Here is an 18,021-nt window from a genome sequence, read left to right as displayed (position 1 = left end):
GTGAATTGAACCCTCCAGTGTCTGAGAGAAGACAAATGCCTTGTGCTCTTTAGGTATATCAAACACATTCTCTAATGTTTCTGTAAAAAGAAATTTATTATTATTTATTAGTACTGAAGGACTAGCTAACATCTGGCTAATGATGTGTAATACCAGTTGTATTTCATTTCATCTGTACCTCTGCAGAGTAATTCTTAATATGTCAGTTGCCAAAAGGTAGCATGTAATTTTGCAAAGCAGTGTTTTACTGACTTCAACTGCACTATTGTATACCATCATCTTTTGATTATGGTAAGATGACTGTAAGAAGTCAAGAGTGACCTGGGAACAGTGCACAACTACTGTCTGGGTTGTTGCAAATGTTCCGCATTGCTGTTAAGGTAAGAAAGACAGTTAGAGAAATATGTGACATCTTTGTAATTAAGATTAAGCTTGATCCTTTTTACAGATTTATTGCCCCTGCTGCAGCTTTTGCAAGCACAGAATAGGCATAATGCAGTCAGCTGACTACCTGGAGTTCTGAGTTGTGCAGACTGCAGTAATTGTGAGATACCAGTTAACTAAAACTGATGTTAGTTATGTTAAAGCTATTTTCATTGAGCATGTGAATTACTGGTTTCTAAAAGGTCTCGCAGGTCTTTTGTTCTTCAACAGCAGAATCAGGAAGATATTTAAAGGTTAACTTAGGCAAAACATCCATTATAGTAAATAATATATTGCTTACTTTAAGTTTTATTTTAAAGTTATAGTGGTCTAATTGCCATCAGACCTGCATAAATTAAGTTTCAGCTTAAGCAATTTAGAAGCCTTCATCGTGGCCTTCTAAAGATAATTTAAGAGTAGTGATTTGGACTGTCAGAGCTGCTAGTTCTGCTGGATGGTGGTGAACTGGCAGCAGCTGCTTCTGCAGGAATGTTGACAGATAAGTTCAAGTCTATGACTTTGAGCAACGAAGTCTGACTAGAGGCTGAATTTGTGCTTCTGGAGGACCTGAAAAACAAAAATTTATTCATCAGTGTACAAAATCAGTGTCTGTTCTAGGGAAATGCACTACAGAAGTTTGGTAGACATTGACACTAACGGCTTAAGTAACCTGTGGAAATGCTGTTAGACCACACCTGATTCAGTATGTTTCATGCATTGTTAATCAAATGTCATTTGGAGAGAGGAGAAAGATATCAATTAAATAGTATAGGCCTGTCTTTCCTGATTAATTATGAAAGGGAGCTTACAAACTTAAGAGCCAAGTCTGGTTGAGCTCAAATGTGTGCTTGTAAGACCACTTTGTATGTGAGACCACTTGTAAGTGACAGCACAATTAGAAGAACAGAACAATAACTGCAGAAAAATCAATTTATTTTCAACTGTGAATTTTAAACTTAATTCTGTGCTAAAAATAATCTAGTAGTCCGAAAGGAGGGAGAAACTTTCATAGTAAGTGTAAGCAGAGGCAAGACTGAGAAAACCTGCAAGTGTAAGGAATTTTATCATGTAGGGAATAATTTTGATGTTTTAGCTTTTAATTTAAAATAAATGAGCGCCTCCCCGCCCCCCACAAAAGAACACTGTTAGCACTTACCTGCTAGAAGACAGTGAGCTTTGTGTGGATGGCGATGGAGAACTTTGACTACCTCCAACAGAAACAACTGTTGGCAGCTCTAGATTGAACTAGAAAATTTGGAGGAGAAAAAAAAGTTGTGTAATAGGATGCAGCACAGCAGGAGAGTTTATAATGCTTTGTATTTAAATGTATATTGAAAGCTGATGAGCACATTTTTTGCTGTTGTACTGTAAGTACTGTACTTCATTGCTGAATTAGGCAGTTGCACTTGAAAGACACCTTGTCTATAAATCAGGATTTTACTGGCAGGTTAACTGGAAAGCTCACCTGGTGAAAGTACTTCTGAAAGGACGTAGTTAAATCAGGATTTGCATTTAGAACATCGGCTAGCAATTTGTTGATGGTTTTGCTGAAGTTCTTCAGTGCACGGAGATCGATGTCTTTCTCTTCCTGTGTTTCTGTTTTAGTTTTCCTTAGGGACTGAATCTCTCTGGAGAGTCTGGAACACTAACATAAGTAAGTTTAAAACATGCTGTGATGGAGATGCAGTTTCCTTGTAGAAACCTACTGAGTTCAAGTGCTGGGGTCTTAACACAGTACAGCTGTTGACCACTAATGTTACAAGTTGTTAACCAACATACAGACCTGTTTGATAACCCTTTCTAGCTTTGGCTTCTGTTCTTCTATGTCTTTGTTCAGCTGCAAAATAACAGTTTGTTTTTCCTTATTTTGCTCCTGAAAGATGGCCTCCTGCTTCAGTAGTGAATCCAAGTTTTTTTCCATGCTCTGCAAATGCATTTGAAGAGTAGTTTTAAGTTGTAAAGCAGTTCTGATGTCCTTTCAGTTTTTGTCAGAGGATGTGTTATTGCTACTACTTGTTTCTAAATGTTGCTCAAGCAAATAGTAGTAATGGTACTGCAGTTCTCTCAGACTATTCAATGGATGAATACTTGCACAAAGGACCACTAATTAATTTAGTAAATTCCCACTGACTTTAAAGGTATGAATAATGAAATCACAGGCATGTGTTTCCAGATGTGGCTGTGGGTTGCATCTACAAATGATTTATGCAGTGTAGTACCAAACATTGCAGAGCCATACTTTCCCTTGCGAGCTGTCTCAAGAAAAATAACATTCTTCATTTGTTTCCCAAGAAAAGAGATGGGATGCAGCAGCTGGAGTGAGCAAAACCAGCTCTATAAGGGTGGCTCTGTTTTCAGTTAACTAATAAAAAGGCAGGAAAGTATATTCTTTAAGAGTTCCCTAGAATTTAATGCCCAATGAAGACAAACCTAGCTTAAGAAAACATTTCTGACATCAAAGAAGAGGGACGACAGCTATGTTATGTGGAGGTAAAATAAGCAAAAAGAATGTTGACCTACAGGCTTAGAACAGTTGTGTAGGGTATAACAGCATGCCTTAGGTTTCTTCTGTTTGAGGATATATTAATTTCAATGTGTGAAATCTTAATTAAGTTATGCTATTTCTTAAGGGTCTGGGATGCTTTCTAATTATAACTGGAGCCAAGAGAAGTCTCCATTGTGGAGCCTGAACATAGATTATCCTTTTCCTTATAAGAATCACCTAGTTTCCTCAAGCTAAACTGTAATGCTGTGTAGACAAACTGGAGCACCTTTGATAGACAAAAAAGTCCCAGAGGAGGCAAGATGGGTCAATTTCAAAACCTGCAATACTGGACAAGTTGATACAATGTGCTACAAAGATGTAACTGCTTCCTTGGATGCCAGTGCAGAGCATTATTCACCATGGATTTGGGATTTTGGATCTGTAAGGCATACGTGACTAAAAAGCCTGCTGTTCAGTTGTGACTCAAGGAAATGCAGATAAGCAGTTTTTAAAGGATATGTAGAGCCTTACATAAAAATTTGCATATATTGATACAAAGTATAAGTTGTAAAAGAGAATGAGGCAAAAGTTGTTCCAGAATTTGCTATTCTTTTGATGAGATGGTTTGTATGGATTGAACTACGTGCTGCAGCCATGTCTGACTGGCACTTTTGCTTTACCTTCAGATATTCCTGAAGTTCCCGGACTTGTCTTCGTTTGTATCTGTATTTTTCATCAGCAACCCTTTTCTCTTCTTCTAGTTTCAGTTTTTCCTCATACTCCTCACCTGTGATCCCAAACAATGAGGCAGAGTTGTACACAACACAGTTTCCATTTCAAAATAAGTTGTACTTGAATATAGTTGCACTGCAGAATATGACTTTGTTAGTTAAAGTGTTACCTCAAGATTTAAGATATTTTTATTACGTTCCCTTACTTGTTCCAAATTACTTACTAGCTTTATGGAAGATAATGATTTTGAATCCAGTGTTCCCAGAGCCAGGAGAAGACATAAGTTAAATATCTTCTAGGATTAAATTTATATAATTGCTCATAATGATGCTTTTTATAAGCTAAATAAAGGAAGTTCCACTGAAAATAATACAAGATTATGACAGAAATCATAGGTGAAGATAAGTTTCAGAATTCTGATATTTCCAATATCTAAAAGAGCTTATAGTTTATTATTTTAGCTGACACTACCTTAAAACAGTGCAGTTTCTGTTGCTTTTCTTAATCATTTTCCTGGATGAGAGGTTACTACTTTTTCCTCTCCCCTTCCATGTGAGAACCATATATGATAGCTTAGCTAAAGGATCTGCATTCACTAGGAGTGCATGTACCTAAGCTGGCTGTACCTGAGCTAGAGTTGCAGTCCAGTTGCTCTGGGTATCTTGTGACCCAGCTAGTTCAGTTGACACCAGAAGCTGATCAGTGGCATAGTTTGTTTTGTATCTGCAATTTGAGCTGGTTACAGTGTGAGATGCAGCACTGCAGGGAAAGTAGTGCTTCTTGTGTTGTGCGACTCTGTCTACATACTTCATTTGTCATTCCTTTCTCCCATTAATGATTTTCCCAGTAATTATCTTCATGCTCTGCTTCCTCCAAATGTTCCTTTGCAGTATTTATATAGGCCTAGAGGATGTTCACATAAATCAGATGGAAGAATGTGAACGTTTTCTGTGGTTACTCTGCTCAGCCTTGCTGAACTAATAATAGTAGTGTGTCAATTTCACTCCCTTTTGCTACTACAAGTTTAGTCTGGCTGTGATTCATTCTTTCGTGCCACTGAATTTCCCCACTGTATAGCAGTTATACCATCATCTGTAACTCACAGCAAACAGTAATTTACATTTTACATACTTGTCTCAGTGACTTCCTTGAAAGAGTTTCGGTAATTGCTGTTGCAGTTATTAAGTATTTGCAGGGTGTTTTCAAGAGCAACAATTTCATTTTCAGCTTTACTGATCTTTGAATCTAAATCATCACCTTCACGCTTAAGTGCTTCCTTTTCTTGTGCAGCCTGAAAATAAAACTGGTATCTTAGGTGACTGAATGTATACTAAAAACATTAGGACAATTACACAGAGAAGAATATGTTGGATATGTAGGGGGTTAAAATCCTAGGTAAATCCTGAGGTTATCTTTGTGAGGATTGGACTGAAATTTGAGTTACTGGAAGAAGTAGGTATTTACAACACTAGAAGCTGGATGCACATAAGTCAGTGGGACCCAATGGGATTCATTCCAAGTTACTGAAAGAAGGGTTGATGATTTTGTGAGAACTCTCACAATCATTTTTCAACAGTCTTGGGAATCAGGAGGGGTCCCAGCTTATGGGAAGCTGGGAAGAGTCTTAATTTTCAAGAAAAGAAAGAAGATCCTGGTAACTACAGGCCTGACAGTCTCACTTTGCTGCCTGATAAAATTATGGAGATTATTCTGGGAGTTACTGAAAAACACATCAGAAACAACATAGTCATTGGTTACAGCCAACATAGATTCACAAAGGAAAAGTTCTGCTTAACTAACTTAATTTCCTTTTGTGACAAGGTCTCCTATCTAGTTGACCAATACAGGCCAGCAGATAAAATCTTTTTGATTTCAGCTAAGAAATCAAGAAATGCATAGATGTTGTACTGAGGGACGTGGTTTAGTGGGAGATATTGGTGATAGGTGGGCTGTTGGAGTGGATGATCTTAGAGGTCTTTTCCAGCCTTGGTGATCCTGTGATTCTAAGTTGAACATAAACATAATAAAATACCTTTATTACATAGTAGGCCTGAGTTTTCTCCTCTTCTCCTTCAGGTGGCATCATGATAACAGTAAGAATTTCATATCTGCATCTCAGTTTATCAATTTTATTTAGGCGATCTTGAAATTCAGCACTGAATTTTATGGGGGAAAAACAAATGAGATGAGCAAATGTTTGTCTAGCAGCATTCTGTGTACAGTTTGCTGCAGCAGCTTAAATTATTGTTAGACCTGCAGCCTGCCTCTCTATGAGGATGCGGGTAAGGCAGCATTTGTGCTGTTCCTGGTTTTTGATGCTTTCTGTATTCTCCCAGCCACAGTCACCTATTCTTCTGGTTATTTACTGTTTTCAGTTCTAAAATGAGTCAGATTTATTTTCACATTTCAGATCATAACATGAAGGGCTGTGCCACAGTCCTCCCTGAAAACGTTCAAAGGTTTGGCATTTAAATCCTGCAGCTGTGCAAGCTGCCCCCTGCTGATCCTATCTTAATATTGCCACTTCGAGATGACAGCAAGCAACAGCAAGCAAACACCTCAAATCAAATTACACGGAAGTATCAATTAGCTGCATAATTACCAAAGGAAAAAAACACCCATTCTGCGCTCTTGGTGAGCAGTTAAGTTTTAGTCACACCAATTCATTCTAATTTCCTATTGTGAGGGGTGGGGTTAGCAGAGGAGTGAATAAAAACCCTGCCACACTTCAGAGTTCAGCTGCTAAAGCATTGATTTTTTTACTAGATACAGATACTGCCATTTAAGAGTTAAAGCCTGTTCCAAATGCTTCAGAGTGATTATTGTAGAAGGGAAAAGGTTTTTTTATATCGTTGCTTTGTCAGATGGCATCTTCTGTATTACAGTACATTGGCAAGAAGTAAGATCCACATAGCTGAGCAGATAACTAAGTACTGTTTTTTTAATGTAAAAATAAAAGAACACCCATACTATACGAGTTTTAAACTCTTTGAGTACTTTCTCGTGCTCCAGCCACTGACTGCACATTTCCTGATGATTTTGAAAAATGCAGGGTTGCACACACAACATGTGCTTCAGACAAAATGCCTGCGACTGAGGCTTCTCAATACTGTAGGGGATCTTCAGTAACAGAATGAGTTGTAGTCTCTCACTAATCAGTGAGAATGGACAGCAAAGACAGAGGTCTGTCTAGTGGTTAATGCTCCAGTTTTCAGAGAAGATTGCTTGTTAGCCTCAGCTGTCGCAGTACATGACTAACAGCAAGATGTACTTTGTTCTCACTTCCTCCAACTGGTAAAATTGGTTAAAATGCCTTTTTTTCAAGCAAGCTCATGGAAAAGGTACTTGAGAAAATTTTTTTACTTAGTTTTTTTTTCTCAATTACTTTCAGATGAAAGAACTGAAGGAACCGTTGGACGATCGGTTAGGACTTTTATATTTTTAAATGAAGTTTTACATTGTAATGTTGTTTTGGAGTTGCTGCACCGGGGATTTTGAAAATCAGCATTACCTTATGCGTTGCCGTTCCTGATCCACGAGTCTGATCTGGGAATCCAGCATTGCCTTGTGGATCTTAATTTCCTCAGTCCTTTCTGCTATGGCTTTCTTTAACTCCAACTTCTGCTTTTCCAGTGTTAAAACCTTCTCTGTCTTATTACAGAGTGTATCTTGAAGACGCTTCAATTCCAGTTTTAGGAGATTATCTTCAATCATCATCTCCTATCAAATGCCAGAAAGGTCTCAAACTAAGAAAGTATCATTTTTAGGTAAGATTGCAGTGATGAAAATGACTTCAAATAAAAATTGGGGAAGGTGTAACATTATAAAATAGGGGTTTGTTATGGATAAAATGTAGTTCCAGGCAAGACAACCAACCTTCACATGAATTTCTGTACATTAGGGGGAAAATAGTGCCTTGTATTAGAAAAAATGCAAAATAATACAGTACCTGCTTAATGGCTTTAGCTTTTTTTAACTCTTGATCTGATTTCTCATTGAAAAGATTTAGTTCGTTTATCTTGATCATCAGACCACTTGCTTCTTCTCCTGTCTTATCCATTGCTCTTTTGATGAAATGGACATCATTCTGTTTAATTCAATTTTATGTAATTATATGTAGTTATATGTAATTCAGTTATATTTAATTTATTTCTGTTAATGAAAGTTGCACAAAAAACTACTAGTATATTTAAATGAAAAGAATTAAGTGCTGGAGCCAGGTGCCATAACCATCTTTTGTCCATGTGTCCATTCTGCCACATAAGCAGTGCCTAGAGCACTGCAGTCCTGATGGAGAGTGCTGTTGCAGTATTGATGTCATTGCTTCATTTGGAGTCTAGTATTTAATTCTTATTTAAACAACATACATACTTCAGCCAATAAGGCAGTACTAATATAATCTTGTATTTTGGTCCATTAAAAAAAATTGAAACATCTGCAGTCATGTCTGGCCACGACTTTGATATTCTTAGTTCATCTTCATAAAACTATCTGACTCCAATAATACTGCAGGCTATAAACATATAACACAGTCAACCTCATGTTCTAAGGAAGATACCTGAAGTTTCTTGTGCTGTGCATTTAAAACATCATATGCACTTTTCTTTTCTTCCAAGGCTTTCTTAAGTTCAGCAACTTTTTCTTCCAAAACTTGTTTTTCATCTGCATTAACCTCCCCTTCTAACCGTGACAGACGTCTCTGTACTTGCTGAATATAAAAATCCTGTTAAAATATTTGAAAGTGAATTCATAGTCTGAGATAAGCAATTCTAGCCTTCCTATAAAGCTAGAATGCTGGATCTAAATGTTGCTTTAGGATAGTCACCTAATTAAGCTATTGTTTTATAATAATTTATGGCTTATAGACCTCATAAATGTAAAACATTATCAGAATATTCTTAGATGACTGATGTGCAGAGATGGCTCAGAAGTAATCTGCTAGAAGAATAACAAAGCACGCTCAGCAGTCTGCTCTAAGGGAGGCTTACAGCATAGTTGCCATCTTGCTGTTACCAGTGGATGCCAATATAAAAGAGCAAATTTTCAAAGTAGTGCATAAGAAATTTGCACAAAATCCAATTAGTAAATAAAAGGATTTTGGCATGTACCTCTTGTATTGCTTTAAAAATTTACCCTGAGGTGTCCATGGTTCACAGGGATCAAAGAAAAGAACTGATTTGAGAAATTAGTAGGAAAAGTATCAGATCCAAAAAGTAACAAGATACATATGAACATAACATAGGTGATACACAGCAAGTTTCAGTTATTTCAATTTTACTGATACATTTAGAGACAGAAATGCAGACTTCAGATTAACACTGCACAGCATTGCAAGAATTTCAAAGGACAGACAGGGATTACAGAACTTGAGCAACTTACTCTCATTATACCTGGGAACAATCAGAATAGAAAAGTGTGTTGACATTTTACCTGGTTATATATCAATTCCTGTTGTTTTAATGCATCTGCATCAAGTCTGCGCAGACGGCTATTAAGATTTTTAAGTGATGCTCGACTTCCCTCAACTTCTGCCAGAACACATTTCTCCTTATCCATCTGCACCTTTAGCTCCTGAGTTTTCTTGAAAAATACTTCTTTTAGGTGGTCCAGTTCTGCTTCTTTTTCCTAGTGACAATTAATCGTTAAGTAACTTGGGAAGATTTATTAATCGTATGTAGGGAGATAAAAAATTTCAATACTATATCCATTAATAAGAATATGGAATTTCACAGGTCTTCAAAATGGCTGTCAGTGAAAAAAACTGACTCAAGAGAAAAGGTTTTTTGCCTTAACTTTGATCTTATCCTGCTATTATATGAACTTAAGTACACATTTTTAAATCACTTCCTTATCCACAGAGGTAAGTTACCACTGACACATGAATCGGTCCAGTAAACAAGGTCTGAGGAGGGTTTGCTATGACAAAGACAGTGCTGAACATTTCAGGGAACCAGGAATGTTATGAAACAGAATAGAATTTGTTTTTTGAGTAACCCTAACAAGAAGGCAGCTCTCTTCCTTCCCATCCTTCCACTACTCCCCACCACCACCCCAAATGACAAAAGGCTTTCCAAAGCTCAGGCAGGTCTGTATACTTGTTTCTTGTAAGGTACACTGCAAAAATGAGGTAAGTGGCATTGCTGCCTTTGAGAGTCCTGTTCTGAAAGGCTCAATTACCTTTAGTACTGCTCCAGTACAGAGTCTGAATATGCACATTCTAATTAATAAAGCAAAACGCTACAGAATTCACTCTTCAAATTGATTAAAAGTGCACTTATTTTTGATTTTATAAGTATGCATTGTGAATTTTGCTTGTGAATGATCTTGCTGGCTTTAGTAACATTGTAAGATGAGTTAGATCCTTTAGAAGTTCATTACCAGATTCACCCATCAGATTTTTTTGTAGCTGAACTTGACAGCAAGTGTAATTCCTAATCAAAAACTCAGGATGGAAAAAGCAAGGCGAGTTTAGTATTGAATCTATTAAGGACTATAGTATTTTGCACTGACTTCAGCAGACCCTGGGTCATACTCAAGCAGAGGAACTGAAGAAGTAAGCTTTTTTAATTTCCTGTGTCCAATTTTGAGGTATATTTCTGAACCTAGTGGAAATAATTACTGATTCATCAACTGAAACTGGATCAAGATTTGACCTTATTTTCATAGTCTCTCTTGCATATCTAAATTATTTAGTAGAATTTTTCCCCCCTCTCTTTAAATGTGGTTGTCAGTAGCACAAGGATATTCAGTAAGCTTGGTGGCACAACAGTGTATTGGCAGAGATAGAAGAAGTATCAGAGCACTAAAGCGTAAAATGGCGAGATTTCATCCACATTGTTCCTGTAAGCATCTCTTCACAGCAAATTAATAGATGCCACAAAAAGTCATGTGTAGCTAATGTTGATGGAAAGCATCTTTCTGACTAATACATTAAAATACTCTTCAAGAATAGCGCATCCAAGTTAAAATACTACCCTGAAGCTCCAGAGCTGCCAAGCTCAGTGTCATCTTAGGTTATCCGCCACAGACGCGAGTAGAGAAACCCTGCTAATGGTTTAGCCACCCTGGTAATAGTTTTAAGTAGCAGTAAGTAGGTTTTTCATTTTAATGGAGTGTTTTATTATTCCAACTTAAGTGTTTGTTCTAGAAAGAGCTTGCAAATTCAAATGAACCTTCATTTGTAGAAGCCATAATAACATTTTTACCTTGAATGTTTTCTCTTCTTCCTTTAGCATTTCTTCCATTCTCAAAGCATTGTCTTCTGCACTGAGCGTCTTCTCAGTTACAAGCTTCAACTTGTTGGAAAGACCTGCATTTCTTTCCTTAAGAAAGCTCAGTCTAAACAAAAATAGATGATTTAACAAGTTGCATGCATGTTGCACTTAAAACACCTCTGAAATCAAATATCAAGTATCTTACTGAGCAGCTGCCTAATAACACAGACTGAACTGGAAGCTGTGATAACCACGGTCCTAGCTGGCTGTTTCACTCCCTTTAATAAACAGTGGTTACCAGGAATATTTTCTGACTAAGAAATTACTGTACACAGTAGTAAAGTAGACATGAAAAAACCAGAAGCTGGGAGGCTTTAATAATTAACATTATTTAAGATTCTTTGCTAGAAGAAGGATCTGATTAGATCTGTAATTCTTACAAACTGTATTTTTAAAAGTCTGTTTCTTACCTGGCTTTTTTTTTCTCAATTTCTTTCTTCATATTAGTTACCTGTATTCTTAAAGACTCCAGATGAGAAGCAGTTCTGTTCACAGTGGATTTCAAAATGTCCAGCTAATAAATTAATTAGGAAATCAGTACGTGAACCACCTGGTGTGGAAAACCTGTCCAAACTTAATTCAACTGTATTTTATTAAATTTTTAAATTATTAAACTTTTAAGTTGCCAAGATTGCAGAGTAGCCCAGTAAAACCATTTTCTTGCTGAGAGAAAACTTACTCAGGTAATCTAAGTGTATCCCTCCTGCACAGATTCATGAACTACCTCCTGGAACAACTACTACAGATGTTTAAGTAATGAAGCAATGTGGCTCATTTTTGTTTCTAAATGCAGATTAAATATAAGTATAAACAACATCAAACATTTCCTATTCACAGGAGAGTTGCCTTTGATTAGAAAGCTATGAGAAAATGTTTTTCAAGCATTTTAATCTGACTCCCTGGGCAATCAACACTCATTTCTGGCAGTACAGGACAGGAATTGTTCGGAAGACATTTCTCTGATCTGTATACAGTACTGGAGTCTAGGTACAGTAAAGGCAAGATCCATCTGAAGCATCTAATAGTGTTATATCATTTAAGAGCAAATGAATTCATTTAATTCCATCACCACAGAGAATACAAGCTCATTTCAATGGCTGTATGCTTGCTTTTCTTCAGTGCTGTCGTTGAAGGGTTTAAATTCAGGCTTAAGATCTAAATAATCAAGAGCAAACTGGGAAGAACAGATGTTTTGTTGAACTATTGAAGAGCGTAGTATGTGAACAGAAAAGTAAATGCTATTCATGTATTTCCTCCATCTAATCAAAATTAAGAAATTATAGCTTCAGTTTGGTTTTCTGCACTGACTGGACATCCTCACCTCGTTCTCCAGCTGAACTCTGTAAGCATCCTGAGTTTGATACTCTCTCCGGAGACTGGTTGCTTCTCGCTCAGCAACAGAAATTCGTTTTTCATATTCCATATTATTAATAGTTTCATTCACTAAAAAGGAAGCCTTCTCTTTCAGCACACTTTCTTTCTTTCGCATCTCCTGTTTTAACTCTGCTACTAGCTATTGGGAGAAAAACATTTTAGGTTTTCTTACATTATGTAATGTGTTAGATTAGAGCAAAACCAAAAGACAGATTACTGTTAAGACTTCTTGTACATTTGTTCACAGATGTAGAAATGCTAACTCCTTCCAATTCTAAAGGTTCACTATTTTCTTTTCCTTTCTTTGTATCACAGCCCAGACATAATCCCCTCACTGCTGCTGTCTTTGCACTCTAAGAAATAAATAACACTCCATCTTGTCGCTTCTTAGATTCTTAGGTCATACAAAAGAGCAGTACTGAAACTGGCATGCATTGCATTTTCAGACTGAAAATTAAACCTGATACAGCATCAAGCAGAGCACTATTATTTACACTGAGAGAGAATGCTTTCAAAATAAATTCTGACTACGTTTCACAAATAGATGGACTTTGAAAATACCTTAATAAAATACAGAGGTCAACAAAAAGAACACTAAGCATCTAAAAAAAACAAACAATTGTTCTCATGAGGAAGTGGCAAAATTTCTCTCAATCTCGCAGATAGAAAAGTAGGCTGACATAGTGATACAAATCAAACAAAGCAGTTTTACCAAAGCACAGTGATCGATCTGTTGATCTCTTTTTTGCATCTGCTGTATTGCGTTCTCCCACTGCCTGATGACTTCTTGCCTTTCATGGTGAACTCTGCGAAAATCTTCAGCTGTCTTGTCGAGCTCCATCTGCTCAGTAAAAGCATTCCTATGATTTCTTGTTTTAAAAAAATTGTATATGAAAAGATACTTCAAGAACCTCATGGACAAACCTGAGCAGTTATGGTTTCTGTAAGCTCATTATCAAGAGCTCTGCGTTTCTGATTTGCTTGCATGGTCAACTTTTCTACCTGAAGGATTAGTGCCTGAAATGAAATGATATGAAAATAGTCTGTATTTAAAAGTAACTATATTTAAAATCTTAAATTTCTAAAACTCTGCAGCAACTGAGGATGGAGTTGTTGAGGCATCCATTTTATTGTATTTTACAGAACAAAGAACTAAGAACCCAAATTTTTCTTCCTACAAGAGGCCATAATCTTATGTCCCTAGGCCCAGACTGGCGCTAGGCCAAAGGAACCTTTTCACCACGTGCATAATGTGCGTGAGGACTCCTCACCACCAGCTGTTTCACCCGACTCTTCTTAGCATACCATGTGACTTGCTAATGGAGATGTTATCAGTGAGACTATTAGTCTAAATTAAAGTTTTGTGGTTAAATATTTAATGACTAAAAAGCAGGTTTCTCCCCACTGTATTTCAAAGCTAAAAAGAAGGGATACTTACAAATTAATATTGTAGTTGGGAATGAACCATTAGGAAGTCTGAACTTGTGATGGGAGTGTCTATTTATATGCATGTATAATATTCATTACCCTTGCATGAAATAGCAGTCTTTTATACTAAGTAATATTAAAAAAATTTAGTTCTAATGAGAAAATCTACATTACTTTTCCAAATTTGAATCACATTATTGAACAAACTTCCCGCTGAATTAAGTGTAATTGTCAGCTGTCTAATTTTTTTTTACTAGCTATTTGTACATTTTCTCAGAAAATTTCAAACTTAAATGTTACCCTTATAGAGAAAGAAGTTATTGTCTTCAGTAATGCATTTCATCTTTTGTCAAACGTGTTCTCTCTTATCTTTGAAATGAGCCTTCTTCAAGCACTCTTGTGCTAATTAGAAATCATGAGTTTAAACTGTACAAAATCTCAGTCTTACCTGATCTGACAACATAACAAAGTCTTTAGCTGCTAAAAAAAGAAATATGTTTTCCTGGTTTTGTTTCTGAAAATTGCAGTCATTTCTACTTACTCCTAGTTTCCCTTCATCTTGTTGTGCATATTTCTGGATTGTGATAATATCATTATCTTTGCGATTTGATTCCTTTATCCAACTCTCCAAAACTTCCTCATCACAGTTCATCTGTTGTTTTAAGCTTTCCAACTTCTTCGTGGTTTTATTTATAGTATTCTAATAAAACATGAAATAAATTTAAGGGTTGATATTAAATAGCTAATATTTTCTTTGATTAGTAATTGAAACAACTGCTTCAAGCACTGTAGCAAGTTTACACACATATTGTTGTCAATGGGATCGATAAGTAGTTTGAGTTGGTTTTGTTTGTTTTTTAATTGTGTCCAATAATTGAGAAGTGCTAATATATGTCCTAAAGAAGAAACAAGGCAATAAGTTATCAGAAACCTAAAATGCAAACGATTTTAACCAGAAAAGTCAGTTCTTTGCAAGTGACACCCATGTGCAACATGTTTGCACCACATAATAAACTGATCTGAGGCAACACAGGGAAGTTTCTCTCTCACACATTCAGCGCCTCATTCTTAGATCCTTATCCTGTGTATGAATTTACAAATGGTCCCATATGACTGTGAAGAGACTTCCTGATATAAATATGATAGTATCTGGATGCAGCTGAAGAGCAAAGATGTCTTCATTCTGCTACCTTGTCTGAGAGAGTGGAGAGTACAAAGTGACATAACAAGAAGAAAGAGACTGTGGAAAATAAAAATGTAAATAATTTGTAGAAAAATAAGAGAGTGTTCCGTAAAATATGAAGATGCTGTAGTTATACAGCATTCAATTTTAATCTTTTTTTTTTCTTTATGTAAAGCAGCATTTGCATTTCAAAATCATACCCTGAATTTACTGTAGGGGGGAAAGAAGACTTGCCACCAACAATCTAATCTGTGAACCATAAAGAAAACAACTTCCAGAGTTATCAAGATAGGGGCACAGATGTGTGGCTGTGTATCTGGCATTAAGAATTGAAACCTTTCAATGTCTAGTTAACATTTGCTAAGTTTCGACCAGTTTGTGCAAGGAGAACCTAAGTGTCATTCTATTTACCTTATTATGGTCTAAAAATTTTAATTACAGAGAGCTCTCTTGAATCTCATAATATTATTTCTTTAACTGCAAGTGAGGACAAAAGTAATAAAATTTAACTGCAATACTGAAGTTCTTCTACAAAAGTTTTGAAACTTACTTCTTGACTGTTTTTCTTTTCTCTTAAGGAAACGGTCTCATCTTCCAGACGTTTGATCTCACTTTTAAGACGTCCATGTTCTCTTTCAGCAAGGGCTTTAAAGTGTTGTTCAGTTTCAATTTCATTCTCTCTGGCTTTGTAAAGAGACTAGAGAATAACAGAGTTCAGCATTTTACAACAGACAACAGGCCCTCATCACCAATCAACCAAAAGAGAGGACATGATTTTGTCATGTAAATGCATTTTTATGTAAATATTGTATTTATACACACATTGTATCAGATACCCCCAGATCAACCATGTATAGCCCTAGGAACCCAAGTCAAAGATATTTCACCCTAAATTCAAGATACTGATCTTCCGAAGTCTAAATAGTCTAAATCTTAGTGTCTTAGAATAAAAATCTTAATCTCACAGCAGCTTTAAGTAAGATTCAGAAGGTACGGGGAATTAAATGCTTTTATTGTTCTGTGTTGAGAGAGACCACCAGGCTGGCCTACAGCAGTATCATGTCTAATCTTTCTGACAAAGTGATTTGACAGGATTTTTCCCCTACATAATACAAATCTGTCACTTTCTAGAGGCTTCTCTTGCATGGTATGTGCTGCCTCTTTCCTCACTCGCCAGTTAAAGTGTGCAGTGACAGGAAAGTTGTTCAGCTGCAGGACAGTTTCTCAACTTTAGAGATGTGCAGCTGTGACTTGGAACTCTTTAGAAAGCTAAGCAGCCCATTTTAGCCAATTAACTCACAACAAAAGTGCAGTCTTGCACCTTTACCATCTCATTCTTCTTTAGAATCTGACAATTAACTCTTGACTGTTAAAAAGGTTAGAAATGTTTTTCCCTAACACTCATTTTCTTCTTTGACTTTTTTTTTTCTTTTTTTTTTTTCTTTTTTTTTCTAAAATCTACAAGTAAAGACATCTAAACTGTGTCCTTTTTGGCTTTTTTTCTAGGTACCATCATTTGATCCAGGAAGGATCTTTTTATGGACCATCAACTGCCATCACTGGAGGCCACAGTTTGAGTTGTGTTTCTTGTGAAAGTCCCAGATGAAAGGCCAAGGAACTCCTGCAAAGCTGCCACACAGGGACTCCGACCACAGACAGGCGCTCAGATCGCAGCGCTGCCAGAGTGTCAGTGACAGGCCTGCCGGGTGGCCAGTTTACCTGGGTGAAGCTGAACTCCTGCCTCACGTTCTTCAAGTGAGATGTCATCGCTTCCACGCGCTCTTCAAAGTCGGTCAGCTGATTTTGCAGGTTCGTTTTTTCTCTCTCCATCTTCTGTAGCTGTTTAAGAGTTAGAACTGTCAATAAAGCCGTTGGAGGGCAGTGCTTTTTACCTGCAACTTCTTGCTCAAAGAAGACAAGTGAAATGTTTTAACATTTTCAACAAGCGGCAAAAGCAGCCGTTAAGTGCTGCTGCGGATCAAGGTAACCGAGGCTGCCGGCACCCAGCAGCGGCCAGCACACAGACGTGTCCCAAGCGCTCCCGAGCTCCGCGGGCCGACCTGCCGGAGCCTCCCTCGCCCCTCCGCCGTGTGTGAACCTCGGCTCCGCCCCACAGCCCCGCGGCCGCAGCCCGCGCTCACGTCTTCCTCCAGCGCCCTGTTCTCCGCGTCGGCCACGGGCACGGCGTAGCCATCGTCCCACTGGAGCTCGGCCAGCACCGAGGCGGTGGAGCGGCCGCCGGTGCTCTGCATGGCCTCGGGTACGAGGAGGAGGGCGGCCGAGCGCCTTAGCAACCGCGGCCCCGGTAACCAAACAGGAAGTGCAGAGCCGGGAGCCGCCTCCCGCCCCGCCCCGCGGGGAGAACGACTGTGCGCGCGGCGCTCCTCGCGCCTCCCTGGCAGAGAGCGTCGGCTCGTCGGCAGCGGAGCTTATGTTCTGTGTAATGAGACCTCAAAAACACAGCAGGTCTTTCTCAATTTCACGTTTATTTATTTATCTTGCAGTTCTCTCTGCCTCCTTGGCTCTAACAGGCAGAGCGGGCTGCTTTTTACTGAGCGGAGGGATTCTGGTTGCTCACCAGGGGTTCTTGCTGCACGGTTGGTACCACAGGCAGCCCGACTCCTAAGAGGAAAAGAGCTGTTTAGCTCGTTAGATTGGTGAGCAAAAATCCGCCTGCCTCTTAACGCAGCAGTTCAGCATTTCCCCTCGCCTTGGGTGAGCTCTGATACCAGAAGCGCCTCCAGGCTGTTCCTCCCTCCTTTGTCTCCTTTTATGCCCCTCTGGCTCCCGGTGCCCTTTATTCCTGCGTTTCCAGGCATCACAAGGCTGTGGCCGCGGTACCTCCTGGGCAGCACGAGGTGAAGTGAGTGCAGGTGGAGAGCAAAGGTTTATGTTCTGGTTTGAGCTTGTATGTTTGTGGTGCGGGAAAAGCGAGGGCTGCAATGTGAGTCCTTCCTTGGTCGGTAGGAAGGTAAGGGAGAAGCTTGCTGTCCACTGGTGCGAAATCCAGAAAGTTCTAAGAGCTTGCAGCAAGGCACGAGCAGGGCTGTTTGTAGAATTATTTGAAGGCAGCTTTACCTGTAACTGCTTGTAACCTCACTGAACTTGAACTCCTCAGGCTG

General features: G+C 38.2%; 1 protein-coding gene across 2 annotated transcripts; it reads right to left on the bottom strand.

The window, feature by feature from the left end:
• Positions 1-48: 48 nt before the first annotated feature.
• CCDC39 (coiled-coil domain containing 39) lies at positions 49-17,198 on the bottom strand. Of its 2 annotated transcripts, none has more exons than XM_052687118.1 (20): positions 17,041-17,198; positions 16,619-16,738; positions 15,450-15,596; positions 14,258-14,416; positions 13,213-13,305; positions 13,001-13,129; positions 12,236-12,427; positions 11,325-11,428; positions 10,846-10,978; positions 9,071-9,265; positions 8,199-8,363; positions 7,590-7,727; positions 7,152-7,360; positions 5,673-5,796; positions 4,772-4,931; positions 3,589-3,695; positions 2,207-2,347; positions 1,889-2,068; positions 1,580-1,668; positions 49-990 (listed from the first exon to the last, which is right to left on the bottom strand). In XM_052687118.1, the coding sequence occupies exons 1-20, from the start codon at positions 17,149-17,151 to the stop codon at positions 834-836; spliced, it is 2,853 nt and encodes a 950-aa protein (XP_052543078.1). In that variant the 5' UTR covers positions 17,152-17,198; the 3' UTR covers positions 49-833. The 2 variants fall into 2 exon arrangements, with proteins under 2 accessions (XP_052543078.1, XP_052543079.1); XM_052687119.1 differs by having other exon boundaries at positions 8,199-8,348.
• Between the last annotated feature and the right edge of the window lie 823 nt (positions 17,199-18,021).

The sequence above is a fragment of the Tympanuchus pallidicinctus genome, unplaced genomic scaffold (assembly GCF_026119805.1).
Source record: "Tympanuchus pallidicinctus isolate F22 unplaced genomic scaffold, pur_lepc_1.0 scaffold22, whole genome shotgun sequence".
Taxonomy (NCBI): domain Eukaryota; kingdom Metazoa; phylum Chordata; class Aves; order Galliformes; family Phasianidae; genus Tympanuchus; species Tympanuchus pallidicinctus.
This window is presented reverse-complemented; position numbering and strand designations above follow the sequence as displayed.